The 18,026-nt window shown below is 31.7% G+C and overlaps 1 protein-coding gene across 1 annotated transcript; it reads right to left on the bottom strand.

The window, feature by feature from the left end:
• Positions 1-2,971: 2,971 nt before the first annotated feature.
• LOC118047918 (peroxidase 73) lies at positions 2,972-4,832 on the bottom strand. Its single transcript, XM_035057357.2, has 4 exons — positions 4,553-4,832; positions 4,271-4,471; positions 4,017-4,182; positions 2,972-3,596 (listed from the first exon to the last, which is right to left on the bottom strand). The coding sequence occupies exons 1-4, from the start codon at positions 4,772-4,774 to the stop codon at positions 3,190-3,192; spliced, it is 996 nt and encodes a 331-aa protein (XP_034913248.1). The 5' UTR covers positions 4,775-4,832; the 3' UTR covers positions 2,972-3,189.
• Between the last annotated feature and the right edge of the window lie 13,194 nt (positions 4,833-18,026).

Below are 18,026 nucleotides of genomic sequence, written 5' to 3'. Positions count from 1 at the left end.
TATTTTATTTGAGGGTATTGTATGAATCTTATGTCCATCTTCTTACAGATCATAAAAGTTTGAGGTATTTAATGTCATAAAAGGAGTTAAATATGCAACAAAGAAGATGAATGATACTAATTAAGAATTATGATTATGTAATAAACTACCACCTAGAAAAAAAAAATTATGCGAACATGCCTAGTTAAAGAATAAATCAATAATAAATGAACTTCTTAATTGGGATAAGAAAGAATTGGCTAAGTTAAAGAGAATGGATGCATTATTAGGAGTTGGAAGAGAAGGATCTTTATTGTCATAGTTAAAAGTATGTTTTGTGTTTTGAGAAAAGATTTTGAAAGCACAACAAAAAGATGCAGAGGTGCAGAAAGTGAGAAGTAAAGTGAGGGCATAAGTTGAAACTTTTTTCAATTATCAAGAGATTGGGTAGTGGTAATGGATAGAAAAATATATTTGTCAAATGATAAAGCTTTGAAGAATGAGGTACCAAAGAAAGCTCATGAATACAGGTTTGTTGTACATCCTGAAAGTACTAAGATATACAAGAACTTAAACGAATTTTATTTGTGGTCGAACATGAAGAAATAAATAGAAGAGTATATAGCAAAATATGGTATGTGTCAATAAGAGAAAGTTGAACACCAGAAACCTATGAGGCCATTACAACCACTTTTGGTACCTGAATGGAAGTGAAAAGATATTTATAATGGATTTTTGTATTGGATTTTTACCCACAATTAAGATTGAGATATGATTCTAGAAAGCCGATATAGGTCTGATTGAAGTGTGACACAATAAAAACTTTTCCCAAGGCACCAAAACTATTGGAATGAAATAGAATGACACCATAAGCCAATTAATTTTTGATAAGTCAGATTCAGTTCATTCAAGAACGCAAAAACCACTCACACGTTAAAACTAAAAAATTCAGAAGTAATATTCATTAATGGCTGTTGAAATTTTTGTTATATGTGTTTAAATAGTTCTTAAAAATTAACCCTAATATATCTAACTTGATAGGCTAAACTGACTCACATACAAAACTAACCCAAAAACCCTAAACTGAAAAATCTCATAGCCTGATCCAAACAAGTCTTGGATCCTAACTGAAAAACAAAGTATTAATTAAGCCTAAACATGAAAGAAAATAATAAAAATAATTAATCTATCATTAAATACTATTAGCTCTTCTTTCCTTGTATAGTTAAGATGAATAAGGAATCCTTATAAGAAAAGGATTTTAAAATATTAATGAATCTCTGCCACACTTGGAGATTATATTGCAACTCATTAAAGATCCATGTGGAACTAGGAAATTTTCAAAACAAGCTCCCACATCCTTGTAAGAAAAGGATCCTTGTCAAATAGGAAGTGCACAAGTTAAGAGAAAGTAAATAACAAAATTCATACAGCCTGTTCTGACCTATATCATAAGTCATTTCCAAACTTCAATTCACCTGAAACTTTACCCCAACATAGACCAATACCTCCGAGATCTTCAGGTTAAGTTTCAGCTTGATTCAACAGTTGAATTTGAGTTATACTCAATAATGTAAAACTGGACAGTACAAAATTTTATGATAAAATCCGAATCTGACCTTTCTTAGATCATATCAGGTTTGCTTAGAGGAAGGGAGGGAAATGATGGCATATGGATCATTATAGATTGTCTCACTATATTTCCATTATTCCTACCTGTGAAGATGGCAAACTCAGTAGACAAATTGGCAAAGTTGTATGTAAATGAAGTGGTGAGATTATATAGGGTGAAATTATCAATCATCTCAGATTGAGAACTCAGATTCACTTCACATGTATGGCCAAGTATCCAGCATGTTCTAGGAACAAAATTAAATCTGAGTTCATCTTTTCACTCTCACACTTATAGGCAGTCAAAGAAAACCATCTAGAACTTGGAAGATTTTGTTAAGAGCCTACATATTGGAATTTAGGGGAAATTAGGAGGACCATCTACTACTTGTTGAGTTTACTTGCAATAACAGTTATCATGATACAATTAAAATGACTTCCTATGAGGCCTTATATGGAAGGAAATCTTGAACCTGATTTTATTGGGAGGAAGTTGGTGATAGAAGGCTAATTAAACTAGAATTAGTACAAATTACATCGGAAAAGATAAAAATTATAAAGAATATAAGAAAAACAACTCTATATAAATAGAAGAGTTATGTAGATAATATAAAAAGGCCTTTTGAATTTAATATTAAAGATAAAATATTTTTAAAGGTTTCATGTTGATGTTTGGTAAGAAAAATGATGCCAAGATACATTGAACTTTTGAGGTTGTAAAAAGGATTTGACTGGTAGCTTAGATTACACACTCCTTGTGGGTTTGACTATTCCTAAAAAGATATATAATTCATTTATTTTTAAAACACATGTCCTTTAATTATCCATGATCGCGACTCTTAAATCGTCGTTAGCCTTTAAAAGCTTGTTTTAGATTTCTTAGTCATAAGATGCTTTTTTTTTCTTCTTTTTCTTTTTTTCCCTCGGGGGGTATTGTTCTTGTCGGTTTTGCAACGGCTTCTTTGAAGCAAGAATTATTTCTCCACCCGACCATTTTGGCTTCCATCTTGGTGTCTTGTTAATTATCTTCGTTTGTTAAAAAAAGCAGTGTGGTCTTTTGTTTCAAGTGATAACTGATTTATGATTTTCTTGCAAATTGATTATAGCCTTCTTTAACAAGAAATATAATCAGATGTCTGGTCAAATATTATCTTTAATTTCTTTTTATTTTTTCCTTTTGTTTTCCACAAAAGAATAGTCAAATATTCTCTGAAGCAAGCTTTCCATACCTTCTTAATAAGTTTAACTTGAGCACAGATTTTTTAATTAATTTCTTAAATGTTTAATTCCAAAATTAATGTTCAGAAAAGCAGAGTTATCGAACAAAAGTATATATGGGTGTGTGTTAGGATAAGCAGGCCAACTACATTAAGATATGAACTGGAAAACACAAAAACAATTACAATGTATAATATAGATAAATTATAATACAGCTTAGTCTTTGACAACTGATGTGAAATCATTTATTTTCTCTTTCTGTTGCTAAGTGTTGTCATTTCCTTATTAAAATCACAATCACTCCAGAACAAGTATTAAAGAAATAAAATCTTATTTCCTTTGTTTTGGGTTAAAAAACCAGCCTTGTTGAGCAAATTCCATTTAAGCCAAAACAGCGCAGTCTTGACGAATATTCCCATTCCGACCGCTCTTGACACCGACGCGGCCCAACTTTGTCATGGCAGTGATAAAGGCTTGTTGAAAGGCCTGTGAGTTGGTAGCCCATTTAGTAACAGTTGGCTTGGACCTTGAGTCTGTGAATAGAACTTGATCAGAGGTGAAGAGGCCCATTCCTTGCACGAGGTTCTTGTAATACATGTTGTCAAAGGTGTTGGGAGTGTTTGGGTCCATGTTGATGGCTATTCTCGAGTCAACGTTTTTGGGGCACAGAGTTTGCAGTGTTTTTGCATATGTTCTGTTGAGTGTAGGGTCGATCGGACCTTGCCTGCTAAAACTATATATCCTGTTGGCAAATTTGCTACAATGAGAGAATCCAACCGTGTGTGCCGCTGATGGGAACAAAAAAAAAAAAAAAAACTCATCAATCGATCCATCTTGAAACAATATAGTGCACATTTTTTAAGTTGCATATAATTAAATTTTTTAATATATTATTGGAGGTACACTATCAAAATTATGCAAAGAAAAATCAAGCTCGATGAAATTGTAAATTCATCTAAAGATACTCCTATCTTTAAATAAAAAATGACATATAATATGCATCATTTCATTGTTGAAAAACCAATACATAGGAGTATAAAAAGGCTGCTTGTGGATCCAAGAGAGATCCAATCATAGATAGGAGCTCTATTGACAAAAATAAATAAATAAATGTGGCCAAGAGAGATCCATTTTCGGGACCCACCAAGATAAAATGTCTGTGATTGGAGCATGTGAATTTAGGACAATTACGGTGATGATTGTCATACCTGAGAGAGCAATCATGTCAGTTTGGGTGAGTCCGTTGGCAGCAAACATAGCAGTAAGCTGATTCAGAGAGAAAGTTGGCTGGGGCAGCTTCCCATTGACACTAGCAGCTGTTGAACTTAAACCATCCAATCGTCCCAATTCAACAGGATATGAAGGTCCACCAGACTGCATCAAGATCACATTTATAGCCCTTGAACATATCAGGAAAAGAAGAAGAGGAAGAAGAAGAAGATCAAGAACATGATGGTCTGACCAGTGCGATAACATCTCTTGTTGCTATGGCAAGGATATCAGCACACGAGACCTTGTTTTTGCATCCGGGGGTGGCATCAACAGCTGCTTTCGCTTTGATCACAGTGTCAAATCCATCTCCAGCTAATGATAAATTATCAGAATGGTCCTTCTCCGCCTTGTTGGTTGCAGTGGAGGCCACAATAACCGAAGCATCGCAGCCCTGCAGAAACAAAACATTAACCTTAAGCTAGAGAAAATGAATGGAGCAATGGGCTGTTTATTTGTATTCCATAGATATTACCTGAACAAAGCAATCATGGAAGAACAGCCTGAGGGTCGCCGGAATCGTAACAAAAGTTTGTTTAATTTTGTTCTGAACTACACCCCTAACTATGCTTTCCACTCTGGGGCAACTGCTAGCATAATAATTTTGCCTAAGCTGTGCCCATGTGTTGTCAGGGAAGTGGCACAAACAGAGAGTGAGTGAAAGAACAAGTAAGAGATGGAACCGGGAAGCTGCCATTTTTGAAGATCAGAAGATTAATACTTTAAATCGAATTTTCCGGTAGGAAAGAAGCTAATAAATGCAGAGATTATATAGTAAGCTGGTATACAAGAGAGGTGGTCATAGTCGTAAAAAGCCAGTTGGATTAGAATCTTTCTTGACAGCTGGGCGATGGCATTGTTTTTAATTTTTAATCATTGTAATGTTAAGTTCGAAAGAAAATTTGATGTGGTTAGCTAATGCCTCTGTAGATTGGCCGCCTTTGTTTCTTTCGTATAAAAACTTGACTGATCCCTTCCCTTAGTCCAAATGTTTTAGAGTCGAAAATTCAATGCCAACCAGAAGGATATTGATTAAATAAATAGGGTATAAATATTGTTAAATACAATTTGGAATTGAAATATATACTTATATTGTATAAATATATTTGTAGAATATTTAGATTTTTTTTAATATAACATGATATATACATACCTTAATATTGATATAAATAATGAATATTCATTGAATATAGTCAATAAATATTTAAATTTTTAACTTGATAAATAGGAAATAGAATATAAACATGAAATATAAGAAAGAAATGCCCTAGGACGTGGGCCAATTGAGGGAGGAAAAACCTTGAGAAAGGGCAAGGGATGACCAGAATGGGATGGAACGTAGCATCCACGTTAAGGCTGCTTCTTGTGGGCTTCAGTGACAATAAATAGTATTATATGATTGAAAAATCAAGGTAATTACGAATCAACCAGAGCCCTCAATTTGATTTAATTTACGATCTCGAGTAACAAAAAGCCAACTAAGAGCGTGTTTGGCAGTGTGGTAGCGGTTGCTTTTGAAATAGCTTTTCGTGCCGAAATACATGCAAATGATGTTTTTTCATTTTTTAAAAATCATTTTTGATATCAGCACATCAAAATGATCCAAAAGGTACAACCGTAACTCAATTTTAGCAAAAAAAAAAAAAATTTGAATTTTGTCAAAACGCCGGTTTGGCAGTAATGGCAAACGGGCTCTAAGTCTATTGTTTATTAAAATCAGATCCGGCCTAATTTAAAATTCGGGTTTCAGATTTTAACTTAATCACTGGATTATTCATGTTAATTTTTTTTTTTTTAAATAAAATTTAACGAGTTACAACTAATTTTTAATTTATTTATTTATTTAATTTTTCTTTAACTGGAGCTGGGCCTGGCCGACTTTAAAGCCATATTAAAAGTACTGCCACGTCGATGTACCTAAATGGGCCATTAATTTCTCGAGAAAGGAACTTGATGTTTTTTCGTTTTCGGGGACCCTTGGCAAAATGGTACCACGTAGGCACGTACAGTGAATTATTGGATTGCCAAAGCGAAGGAATACGCAAATAAAACATGGAAATACACAAAAAGAAAAGGAATTCGATCAGCTCACGTCGGATGACATATAAGGACAAGCACTGGGCTTGACTTCGAGTACCATTGCTATATAATATTGTAATTTCCTCATAATTAATTTCTGCAAACTATGTTTTCAATCAAATCACGAATTAAAACCTGATCGAAAGAACGAAAAATAAAAAAAATATGGAAAAGATGTCTATTGTCAACCTTCCATTGAGCTTTTCTAAACAGTTGAAGGCCTCACGTTCTTGTCTGCTGTAGAGCAATATACAGGACAATCTTTGTCTGGCCCAAAGTTACTCTAAAGGCCAAAATCTTTCCCACCATGGGCAAAAATTATTAATTATTAATTTCTTATATTGCTCATTATCAATTTATCACTCATTTGTTTTTTTTTTTGTTGATTAAAGTTTGATCAAAAGCACCTATATTCTATCAAAACGGATTTATTACATGCAGAGGATTAATTTCAGAAACTCTTGTAATTTAAGAACTTAATTGTATATATACCTTAATATTAGAGGACTAAAAAGCTTTCAAATCAAGGACTAAAATATCATCAAAATAAATTAGAGGGGCTACAATAATTATTAAAAAAATTCAAATACCAAAATAACCTTGTAAAATAGTCTTTTTCGATCATCAAAAAAAAAAATATATATATATATATATATATATATATATATATATATATATATATATATCCAATTTAGTTGTATCTAATTTATCATAATTTATACCGGTCCAATAATTTTTATTTATTTAGTCTTTTACCATATAAAAAAACACCTTAGTCAATCATTTCTATTATTTTAAGTTATTTTTCACTTTTTCTTACAATACCAGTAGTATGAGCAACAATAATTCAAATGAAAAAAAATGTGCAGGTAATTAGTAAAAGTTAAAATAGGAAGGGAAAATACTATGAATGAAAACATTGTTCATAATGTTTTCACGGTTTTACTCTTCTTACAAAAAAAAAAAACCTTCAAATTATTTATTGAGGACATTGAAGTTTTTCACAAGACCCATTAGTTATTACAAAATTAACTAGGGATAAAATAGTCTTTTCCCATTTTAAAAGCATAATAAAATGATTAAAATACTATTGAAAGCACAAAAATTTAAAACTAGCATTAAGGGGCATTTTTGTATTTGTCAATTGATTTTTTATTTTTTATTATTAGGTCAACTGATGAGACATTTGGTATTTAACCTAAAATAAATAAATTTAAAAAACAAAAAACACAAAGAAATGATCAAAATTATTTAAAAAAAAAACTGGTTTCAATAGACTTTTTCTTCTTTTCACCATGGTTTCTTCGTTATTATCAAGTCATTTTATAGGTAATTTGGCATTTTAATTAAATAAAAAATAATTGTTAGTATTGTTGTACACGTTTCAGCGTGTAAAAGGTGCTCGCAACCTATAGGCAGTGTGTGAGGCACTTCCTAATGGTTGAAATTTCCATTTCATTGTGTCATTGAAAGTGTCATCGATCCTTCTTTCTTTTAAGGCAACACGGTGGTTATTGGTGTTATAATTTTATCGCCAATAATGCTTTTTTTTTTATTTTTCCCTCTCTTTTAAGGCAACACAGTGGTCATTGATGAACTAAGAGGCAATCCAACTTGAAGAAGTCAATAACATATAAACATCATCCCAAGCTATGACTAGTATAAGAAATGTATGATGACTATATGCCTTTTCTTGGTGACTAGAAAGAATAACACATCTAAAAATCAGTTGAGGGAAATATTTTTTACATAGCCATTGGGAAGAAACCCATTAATCAGATGATGACATAAGGAACTCCACCATAAACCATAAGTGATAGAGAAACATTAAAGGATGAGGGTGATACCTGCATGCCTTGTTATAGCCATCAGGGAGATCAATATCTAGATAGGCGAGGTACCTAATGAAGATTTTGTTTCATAAATGCTTATTAATGACTATTAGGAAGATAAACATATCTAGATTAGTAAGGGGAATGTTGTTTATAAGAATCCATAATAGTTGATGATTTGGTGAAATCCCTTAGAAGTTGAGAGTAACACTATATTTAGGAATCACGGTCCAACTATAGGAAAACCTAATGGACGAGGGATGATTTGCCCTTTCTAAAATATGGTTTTAATTCAATCAAAAAAACTATTTAGAAAGCTCCAAGCAAGCCTCTAAAGATAAGAGAGATATATAATGAGGATATGGTGACATGAGTGAATGTTGATAATTGTTGAAAGGATATTATTACTGAAAGGATATGTGCATGTCATGACAAAAAACAACTAGCCCTTTTGAATGGTCAACAAAAACAAACTACATGTAGAAAACAAAGAGGTAGTGGTCACAGTAAAAAGCCTAAGCTATGCATTTATATTTAAGTAGGATATAGGCTGGTGAATTATAAAACCAAAAGAGACTAGTATAGAAATAACAAACCCTACCACAAACAAGAAAGATAGATTGTAAATAAGAGGGGGTTATATTTCCTAAACAAGTAAGGATACATGCATGTCATCTAATCTAGAACATTACATAATTTTTGTTTTTAGAAATTCCACAAGCAAAAATCCCCAATGGAGTTTCACAAGGCTTTAATAAATCCAAGTCAATAAAGATTTAATAAGAAACGATCATATATCGATGGACTACTGCCCATCACCAGAAATGATTTGATATCAGTGGACTACCACTCATAGTTGAAAGTTGTCATTGAGTCATGGTAACAAAAAAATTCAAGTATGCGATGATAAACTACCATCCATAACCGGAAGTGATCATGCATTAATGGACTACTACCCTTCATTGAAAGTTGTCCTTAGGTCATGGTATCAAGAAAAGACAAGCCTACATCGATGAACTACTACCCATCACCAGAAGTGTCATGTGTTGATGGAAAACCATCCATCACAATAAATACCTTGAGGTTAATCTTGAGTTGCTAGATTTCAAATTAGTGTTAAAAGACTAACCCTAAATCAGTGAGTTTTAAGTCATAACTAGAAATGTAAACCCTGGATGATGATAATAATGATAATAATAATAAAGAAATATTATTTTAAATGAGTAGATTGCATATTTGAATTAAGAAGTTCACTTTATATTTTGAGAATTTCTATGTTAATTTAAAAATAGAAATTTTAAAAATAATGAGAAAATAAAAAATAGAGAAAAGCAGATAAAAAACAAAAGGAAAAGATAAAAGGGGAAAAAAACATTATGGGATATACTTTAATAAAATTCCATGTAGTTAGTTTAAACTCGATATTAAAAATGTGTTTAAATTTAAAAAATATGACATGACACACATAAAAGGTACAATGTAAATTTGTAGCCCAAAGATGATAAAGTATAGATAATATTTCTGAATTTGCAGAAAAAATATTTAAAATTTTTAAACGCGTGAATAATTCAGACTGTCAATATAAACTTCATATAAAATCATACAGTTTTTAATCCGAAAAGAGATAAAACTTGAGAAAAATATGTATTATAATTTGCGATAAAAGTTATAAATAAATTATTTTGAAAATATTAATGATTTAATAAAATAGTGAGGAATTAGCAAAAATTACTTACTATTTAATTTTATATTATCAAGCATAATTATCAGTCCAACATTTGGTCATCATAACTCCATCTTCTTCCTCTCCCTAACAAAAGATCCTTGAACAAAACCCACCATCTATAGTTATGGCATCCCACCCGCTACAACCCTACTTGCTCTTTCCTAAACAATTACAGACTTTGGATACATGTTTATAAGGTCCTACCCTTAACCCTGCGCAATCACAGTAGCTCCAGAAGGTGTTGCCTTCAACATGGATAAAAACAATAGGCATTGATCATGCAATAGCAATTGGTGGTGGTGCTCGAGCCCTTAGGTTGTCTTTTGAGCTTGAGGAGCTCTAGTGATGCGGTGTAGCTGTAGATGGTGTTGAAGATCAGTGGTAGCGCCAACAACTTCTCTCAACATTTACAACAACCAGTATTTGGAAGAAATCTGAGAAATCGCAGCAGTGAAAACAGCGATTTCAGGTGAATTTTCACCCGCTTCTCGGTGTTAAATCCGTTTCATTTTTTTTCTCGCTTTGAGTAGTTAATGGCATAATATTGTAAACTGAGATAACAAATCATAATTGGGATGCAATCTTTGAATTTTTACAAGGTAAAAATCTCTTATGGTGAACCTGTTTCGTTGAATAACGCATGGTCATTGCATGATGTTTTTAACTTATTTTTTTATATTTTTCTTTGTTTTTGAGTCTGACTTAGGGTGGAGATAAGTTGTATTATAGGTGAAAAGCTATAGGCATATTTGCTTGAGCACTTGTGATGAGAGGTGTAGGTAGCTTGTCTTACTGGGAAGCATTGGGCGAACATTCGTGAGTGTGCATTGCTTGAACCTGTAAGCCTTGAGGAGAGAAATGATATTAGGTACATGGCAGGTTTTCTTGGGCTTGAGCTTTCGTCTTGGGTAAAAATGTTGCCTCTTTTAGAAATAATGTTGTATTAAATGTATAGGGAGGTTGGATATACGGGTCATAGATGAGTGTTCATTACCTGTAAAATAGGAATAAGAAGCAGCATAACACTTATGTTTTCTTTCATGTTTCTACTTACATGTCGTGAGCATGGATTGTTTTTTTATGGTGAAAGTAACATGGTAGCTCTTTGTCCTTCTGCACTCTTTCAATAAATACTGGTTTTCCTTGTTTATTTTATAATGATAAGGACATGTGTTTCCCTCCCATCTTTGGCAGTGTGGATGTAATATTTTTTATGAAGCTTGGGACACGGCAGTGTATATTCCATGGTTGTATCATGTATGGATGTGTGAGTTGTGTTTTATGTATGACAGTTTAAGGTTTCTAAAATCCATTTTGCTTTCGGTTCTTTTTTAGTTAAATTAAGTTCAATCACAAAAAAAAAAAAAAAAAAAATACTATCATCTTCCTTTGTCAAATGCAATTAATGTCAGCTAAAAATATCTCATATCAATTTCCATAAAAAATTTCTTTCCGTGCTTGATTATGCCTCTTATTACAGAAAAATAGAAAACAAAAACACAATAAAAATTCTAAAAACAAAAATTTCATCTTTTTTTTTTATGAAAATTTTTTATCCATAATTTTTTATGGAAACAATGATGAATTAAAAAACAATATTTTATTGTCATTTAAGATATGTCAAATTACCTATGGAATTTATGTTTGTGATTCTAAAATGAATTAAAACTCAATTAATTGTCCTCTCTTCTCCCCCGTTATTCTTCTTATTTGATTTCAATTCAAACCCTAAACTCGATCTCTCTCCCACCCATTTTAAATTTCTGACAAAAAAGAACAATAGATGATGATGATAATAAAAAAAAATAAAAGTAAATTATCTCTACATGTTTGGAATTATATGAATTTGAGTAGCACTCTTTTTTTTTCTTTCTTTTTTTGCTTCTACCACCAAATATATAGTCGTTGGACACTATTTTATTCATGGCCTTTAAAAAAGAGGGAGGGGTTATGTTGTTTTGCTTGTGTGCCATTTTAGGAACCATATGCTTGTTGGCTACTGAGGACAATTCAATTTCTTGTTAAGTGGAGGTTTTGACATGTATATGTATGGGTTGATAAATTTAAATTTTCAGGAGTTTCAATGTTCTCATTTGACAGATTTAGAATTGTTTTAAAATTTATACAAAGATTACTTTTGATGATCATAAGTTCTTTTCGACTTTGAATAATTACTTTCGGCTTTGAATAATTACTTTAAGTCTTGGTTGTTACAAATCACAAGTTATCTAAGTGTTCGGCCTGTAACGGTAATCTACATGAACTAACACTAAGAAATCTTTTAAACCCTTTTAAGAGATATGGATTGCTATGTCTTTGAGTGTGAGATTTTTTTCTTTTATATTCTTTAGGTGTTCTGTATTGTACTATGTACCATATAGAAAATAACAGTTATAAAATTCAATTTATAGAAAAACTTGAAAACTCTATAAATTACCAAATACTAATTTGCCCCTATAATAATGTCACATATATTCTCTCAGAATAACTTCAAAAATTTGTTCAATAAAATCCTTACTTGATTTTTCTAGTCTAAAATTATAATTTCTTGAATTAATTACATTCTAGTTCTCAATTTATAAAATTTATTTACAATCAAGTCATACTTAATTAATCATCCTAGTTTAGTTGTTGGCTAAAGGTTTTTATGAGTATAACCTATTAGGTTTCCTAATAAGATGACTCAAATTTAAACAATTCTAAATAAAATAAAATTAAATAAATTAAATTATTATCAATTCAACAATTTATATAATTATATTTAAAGATCAAGTACAATGTCTAGCAACTTGTTATGATATCCTAAATATTAAGAAAGTTATAAGGGGTTTAACTTAACCTTTTAGTGATCAATTTCTTAACGTAATTATTATATCTTCATCAATAATGTTTATATTTAGACTTTATAGCATTGAGTGTAAATATGTAGTATTCAATTGATATCATATGGATATTGGCTTTCATGTGAAAGCCAGAAGAAAAGATATGTAAAATTGAATTGATATCTAAGTGAAATATCAAATGGATATTGGCTTTTGTATGAAAAGCTAAAATAGAGTGCCGAAATTCTTGGAAATTGACCTTCTAACGATGAAAATTTTTATTTTATTAGTTTCCTAGTTTGGAAACTAATGGTGTTAGCATGTCTGACGACCAGGATTTTAATTGATTAGTTTACAGGTTTGGAAACTAATGGTATCAGTGTGTCTAATAATCAAGATTTTAAAAATCAATTAGATTTATGGTTTGGAAACTAATGGTATCAGCATGTTTGATGATCAAGATTTTAATTGATTATTTTCTAATTTCAAACTAATTGCATCAGTGTGTTCGACGACTAGAAATGTAAGAACTTAGTCACTGGATTGAGACTTGTAATATTAGTTGTTGGATGGTTAGAGATCGACCAAATTATTGTTCTTGGTGATAATAGTTTCTTATGATTTATTATATAATGCAATTAAAAATATAAATGTGATGACTTATTGAATAAGTTGTGTATATCTTGTGTAACATCAGGTGCATCCTAGCCTCACATGAAGTGGTAGCTGTTTGTTGCTCATATTTTGTGAAGCTTTCAAAATGATATATATACATTAGGATTTCATGTAATATTTACAATATCCCTTTTAATTATGTAATTATATGTCATTGTAAAAATTTGATATTTTATCTACATTGTTAAAACTTTATCCTTTAACCTTATCTCTACTTTTAAACTCTATATGATTGGAAATTTTTTATCACATGTCTTCATAAGATTTGATCGTCCTAATTATCTTGATTACTCTTTATTGTAGATTTTTAATGGTTGATAGAAGTCAATAGTACTTGTGATAATAGAATAACATAGATGTGGTGGCCAAAAAGACATGTTCTTATGATTGTTGATAACTCGGTACAACTCTAGTTAAGGGGAAACTGTTAAAATTTCAATAGAAATGAAAAAAAAATTACACTGAAATTCTAAATGTATCGTGAAAAATGATTGAGAAAATTGGGGCTGTTATGATTTGAAACTCTTTTCAAATCTCATTCTAACTTGGCTAAAGATTTCTCAGTCAATACTATTTGAGAACAAATAGAGTATTTTTCCTAATTCACAAAAGGTGATGAATCCTCTCTTGATCACTCAAGTACATTAATACAATTCATGTTACCCAATAAATGCCCCTTCGTCACCTTGACTAAGATAACATGTAACATGATCAAAGCATAACATTCTCTATATAAGATAATTTAGTGATCTCAAGTTTAAAAATCACTTACATAACAATCACGTGAGCCTTTCCATAGACACAATTGATTTTTCCAAATGAAATTCTTATGCAATTAGTTCAGTGTACATGTCTTATGACAAGCACCTAAATATTAGTTCTAGGTATCTCTTATACCCAAGCTTATAAGAACAACTACTTTAAAGGAGAAAAAAAAACATAATATGTATTGGTCTCTATGACTCTAATAAATGTCCATTATTTAAGAGAGCTTCGATCAAGAATATCTTGGGAACAATGATTTGATACAATAGGAATCGTATAATTATAACAATTTTATAATTTTCTTTGTAAAGTATTTTTATCTCGTGAACTTTATCTTTACTCTGGAATCATAAATCAAATATTAGATTTATTAATCTAATATTATATGAATAATAAATATAAATTTAGCCTTTATTAATAATAAATATATATTTATATGAATATAATAATATCATGTGTAACCTACCAATTGACTACAAGGTATATTAAACTAGCAAGGACTTCATTATTGTTGTGAGGTATTTTTTTTTTCCTCTACTATATCTAGATGTGTTAATGTTACTAGGATTTTTTTGGTTTATATGATTGAGACTCTCACCACTATGAATGACTTTAAACTTCTTTCATGTTGTAACATGATGTACAAATGCACATCTAAAGTCATTATGAGTAGATTGAAAGGGATTTTTATAGATGTAATTGATCCTGCTCGGATTGTCTTTATTATGGGTAGGTAAATATTGGATGTCATCTTATTGACAAGGAGCTTATACATAACTATCACTTAGCTAGTCCTATGCCTAGATGTGCTTTAAAATAGATATTAGGAAAGCATTTGATACTGGTAACTAGGAGCTTATCCTAACAGGGCTAAAGGTTATTGGAGTGTCTGACTCCATGGTTAGATGGATTGAGATATGTTTATCTACAACTCATTTCTCAGTAGTCATGAATAGGGAAAGTCACAACTTCTTCCCATATTTTATAGGCTTTTGGTAAGGTATCCTTTTATCCCTTTTTTCTTATTTGTATTGGCCTTGAAGGGTTTATGAGACATATTTAGAAAGGTTTTGCAAAACCCGAGGTTCTAATACTACTAGTCAACAGACTGTCATTACTCACTTGTGTTTTGCAGAGGACCTTATAATTTTTTACTTGGTAAATATGGACTCAGTTAGAATTGTGATGAAGGCTTTAAATGATTATGTTGGGTTTTTAAACTTGTTAGAAATCCAAAGAAAATCCATGTCTTCTTGTTAAGAGTTGATAATAAGATTAGGGCCTATCTGTAGACTATTTTAGGTTTCAAGTTGGGTTCTCTACAGATCAGGTATTTAGGAGTCCTATTGATTTGTACTAAACTGATACAAAGTGATTGTATGCTTTTAATAGAGTGGACTTTCTCTGAGATTAAGTTGTGGACATCAACTTCTCTTTTTTATGTTAGACACCTTCAATTGATCAAATCTATTCTTTTTTTTCAACTAAGTATTCTGGTGTTGGTGTTCCAGGTTTATTCTTCTCGACTCTGTTATTAGGAGGATTGAGAGAATATTAGCTTCTTTTCTCTTGAAGGATTGTTCTCTCTCTCATTCAATGGCTAAGGTAGCCTAGGTTTCATTTTGTTATCCTTTTAAAAGGTTTGTCGCACCCAACATCGCGACGACTTTAAAAATAAATTCTCTTGAATTATGGAAAAAGAACAGATTCCTGGCATCCGGTTCTTTTAAAGGAAAAGGTCTTATTTGAGGAGTCGTCACCTAGTATTATGGTCACTAGGAACCTTAACTGGTCAACAGAGATTCTATGGCTCGGGATTGGTTACGTAAAAGGAAAGATATTATCACCCCTTAAACGTTCTGCCTAAGGCAGATTGCATTGCTAGTTTTGTCTTTAATTGCTAAATATTTATTAGTTTATGCTATGATGATTTGTTTATAATATTTCTAACTCTGGCGCTAGTGAATATTCGAGCTCAAATAATTCCAACTCTGGCGTTGGTAAAAATTCGTAACTACGAAAAAAAATTAGATCAATATTTTTATTCCCTACTCTAGTGCTAGTGAATAAATAAATAAAAATAAATTTATTTTTACGCATGCACATATTTTTTATTTTTCTAGCTAAATAAAATAAAAATACAATAAATAAAAATAATATAAATTTAAACCGTATTTTTATTCCTGACTCTGGCGTCAATGAATAAACAAATAAATTTTTATTATTTTTATTCATGTATACATATTTTTTTTTCTATTTTTTTTTTGGGCTGGGCTAGACCCAGCTGACTCGATTGGGTGACTGGTCTGGACCAGTGACCAGTGCGCCCAACCAACGAATCATAATTCACTTGCTACAGTAGCAAGTGAATTATAATTCACTGCCACTGTAGCAGTGAATTAAAATACGAAGGGGAGAACAGACTTACATGTGGTCTACTGCTCCTGAAGATGAAGACTAAATTGAGGGCGGTCGGTGTTCATTAGGTTCTGCTAGAACAGCAGTCGCGAGGCTGCCAGTGCTGGTGCCTGAAATCACATCAGAGTAGTTTGCGAGTCTTGCGTCTGCACCATCCAGCTTCTGGTGCAGCTGCGGAGTAAAGACGAAGACGACGACGACGACCGGTTAGCTATGGCCGGACGATGTCTTCTCCCTCCTCGTTTCCTGTCTGTCTCGATGGTGATAAAGGCCCGAAGTGCTGTTGGTTGAATGGAAGTCTCCTCCTCTGTGTTTTCTCGTTTTCGTCACTGTGTTAGGCGTGTTATGTTCCTTTTCTTTCCATTTCCTTGGTTCTGCCTGTTTTCCTCAGTTTTTCTTCCACCTGTTCGTTGCTTTTTTTTCTTTAACCTCCTCTTTTTCCTTGAGAAGAAATAGAGGAACGAAAGTCCTTTTTTTCTCCTCTAGTCTCCTGGGTTTTTTTTCGTCTCCCCCTATTTACTGGGTTTTTTCCGTCTGGGTTTTTAGCTTTTCTTTTTCATCCCCTCTTGTGGCCTTTCATTCTCTGGCTTTTATAGCCAGAGAACAATGTCGTTTCATCCATTGATTGCAGGTGTAATGGTGGCGGCGGGCGGCTAAACAGTTGAGGAAGATGAACAGTGTCGGCGGGCGGCTGAACGGTTTGAGGAAGATGAACAGTGTCTAGAAACGGCACCGTTTTTTATGTTTAATGGTTATTTTCATTTTGGCTCTTGAATTTTTAAACGTTTTGTAATTAAGCCCCTGGTTTAAACTGTAATTTTCCCTGCATTTCGGCGCCTTTTACAAGTTAGTCCTTGGACTTTAATCTGCTGCAATCGTGTCCCCAATTAACCCCAAACTTTGTTATTTCTTCAATTAAGTCCTTGATTTCATTAATTTAATTAAATCCAAGGTCCAATTAAGTCTAAAAATTATCAATTCTCCAATTAAACCCCTGATTGGATGAATTAAATTAATTTCAAGCTTAATTAAGTCTAAAAAGTTATCAATTCTCCAATTAAACCCTTGATTGGATGAATTAAATTAATTCCAAGCTTAATTAAGTCTCAAAACTTATCAATTCTCCAATTAAACCCTTGATTGGATGAATTAAATTAATTTCAAGCTTAATTAAGTCTAAAAATTTATCAATTCTCCAATTAAACCCTTAATTGGATTAATTAAATTAATTACAAGCTCAATCAAGTCTAAAAATTTATCAATTCTCCAATTAAACCCTTAATTGGATTAATTAAATCAATTCCAAGCTTAATTAGATTAATTCCAAAGTTTAATTAAACCCCAAAACTTCCAATCATATTGCATTTAACCCAAATTTTAATTCATTCTTCATTTATTTCATGTTACTTATTTTTTCATCATTATTATTTTCATCAATTTGTTTTATCCTTTTCAGTAAATAAAATAAAAATAAAATGGTTAAAAATTGGGTTATGACAAGGTTTAGGACTTGGAATAGAGCAGTTATTCTCAGATATGCCTTACGATTTTTTTCAAAAAGATCATTAGTTTGGTTGAGATAGGTTTGTAGTGTCCTACTTGTGGGTAGATCTTTCTAGCATGTTAAGCCTC

This window comes from Populus alba, chromosome 7 (assembly GCF_005239225.2).
Source record: "Populus alba chromosome 7, ASM523922v2, whole genome shotgun sequence".
Classification (NCBI taxonomy): domain Eukaryota; kingdom Viridiplantae; phylum Streptophyta; class Magnoliopsida; order Malpighiales; family Salicaceae; genus Populus; species Populus alba.
The sequence above is the reverse complement of the archived record's forward strand: the minus strand, read 5'-3'. Positions and strand labels throughout refer to the sequence as shown.

Coding starts and splice junctions, on each gene's coding strand:
- LOC118047918 (XM_035057357.2), bottom strand. CDS start 4,774: ATGGCAGCTTCCCGGTTCCATCTCTTACTTGTTCTTTCACTCACTCTC. Junction 4,472..4,552: donor TCCATGATTGCTTTGTTCAG/GTAATATCTATG, acceptor TTGTTTCTGCAG/GGCTGCGATGCTTCGGTTAT. Junction 3,597..4,016: donor TGACATGATTGCTCTCTCAG/GTATGACAATCA, acceptor TGTTCCCATCAG/CGGCACACACGGTTGGATTC.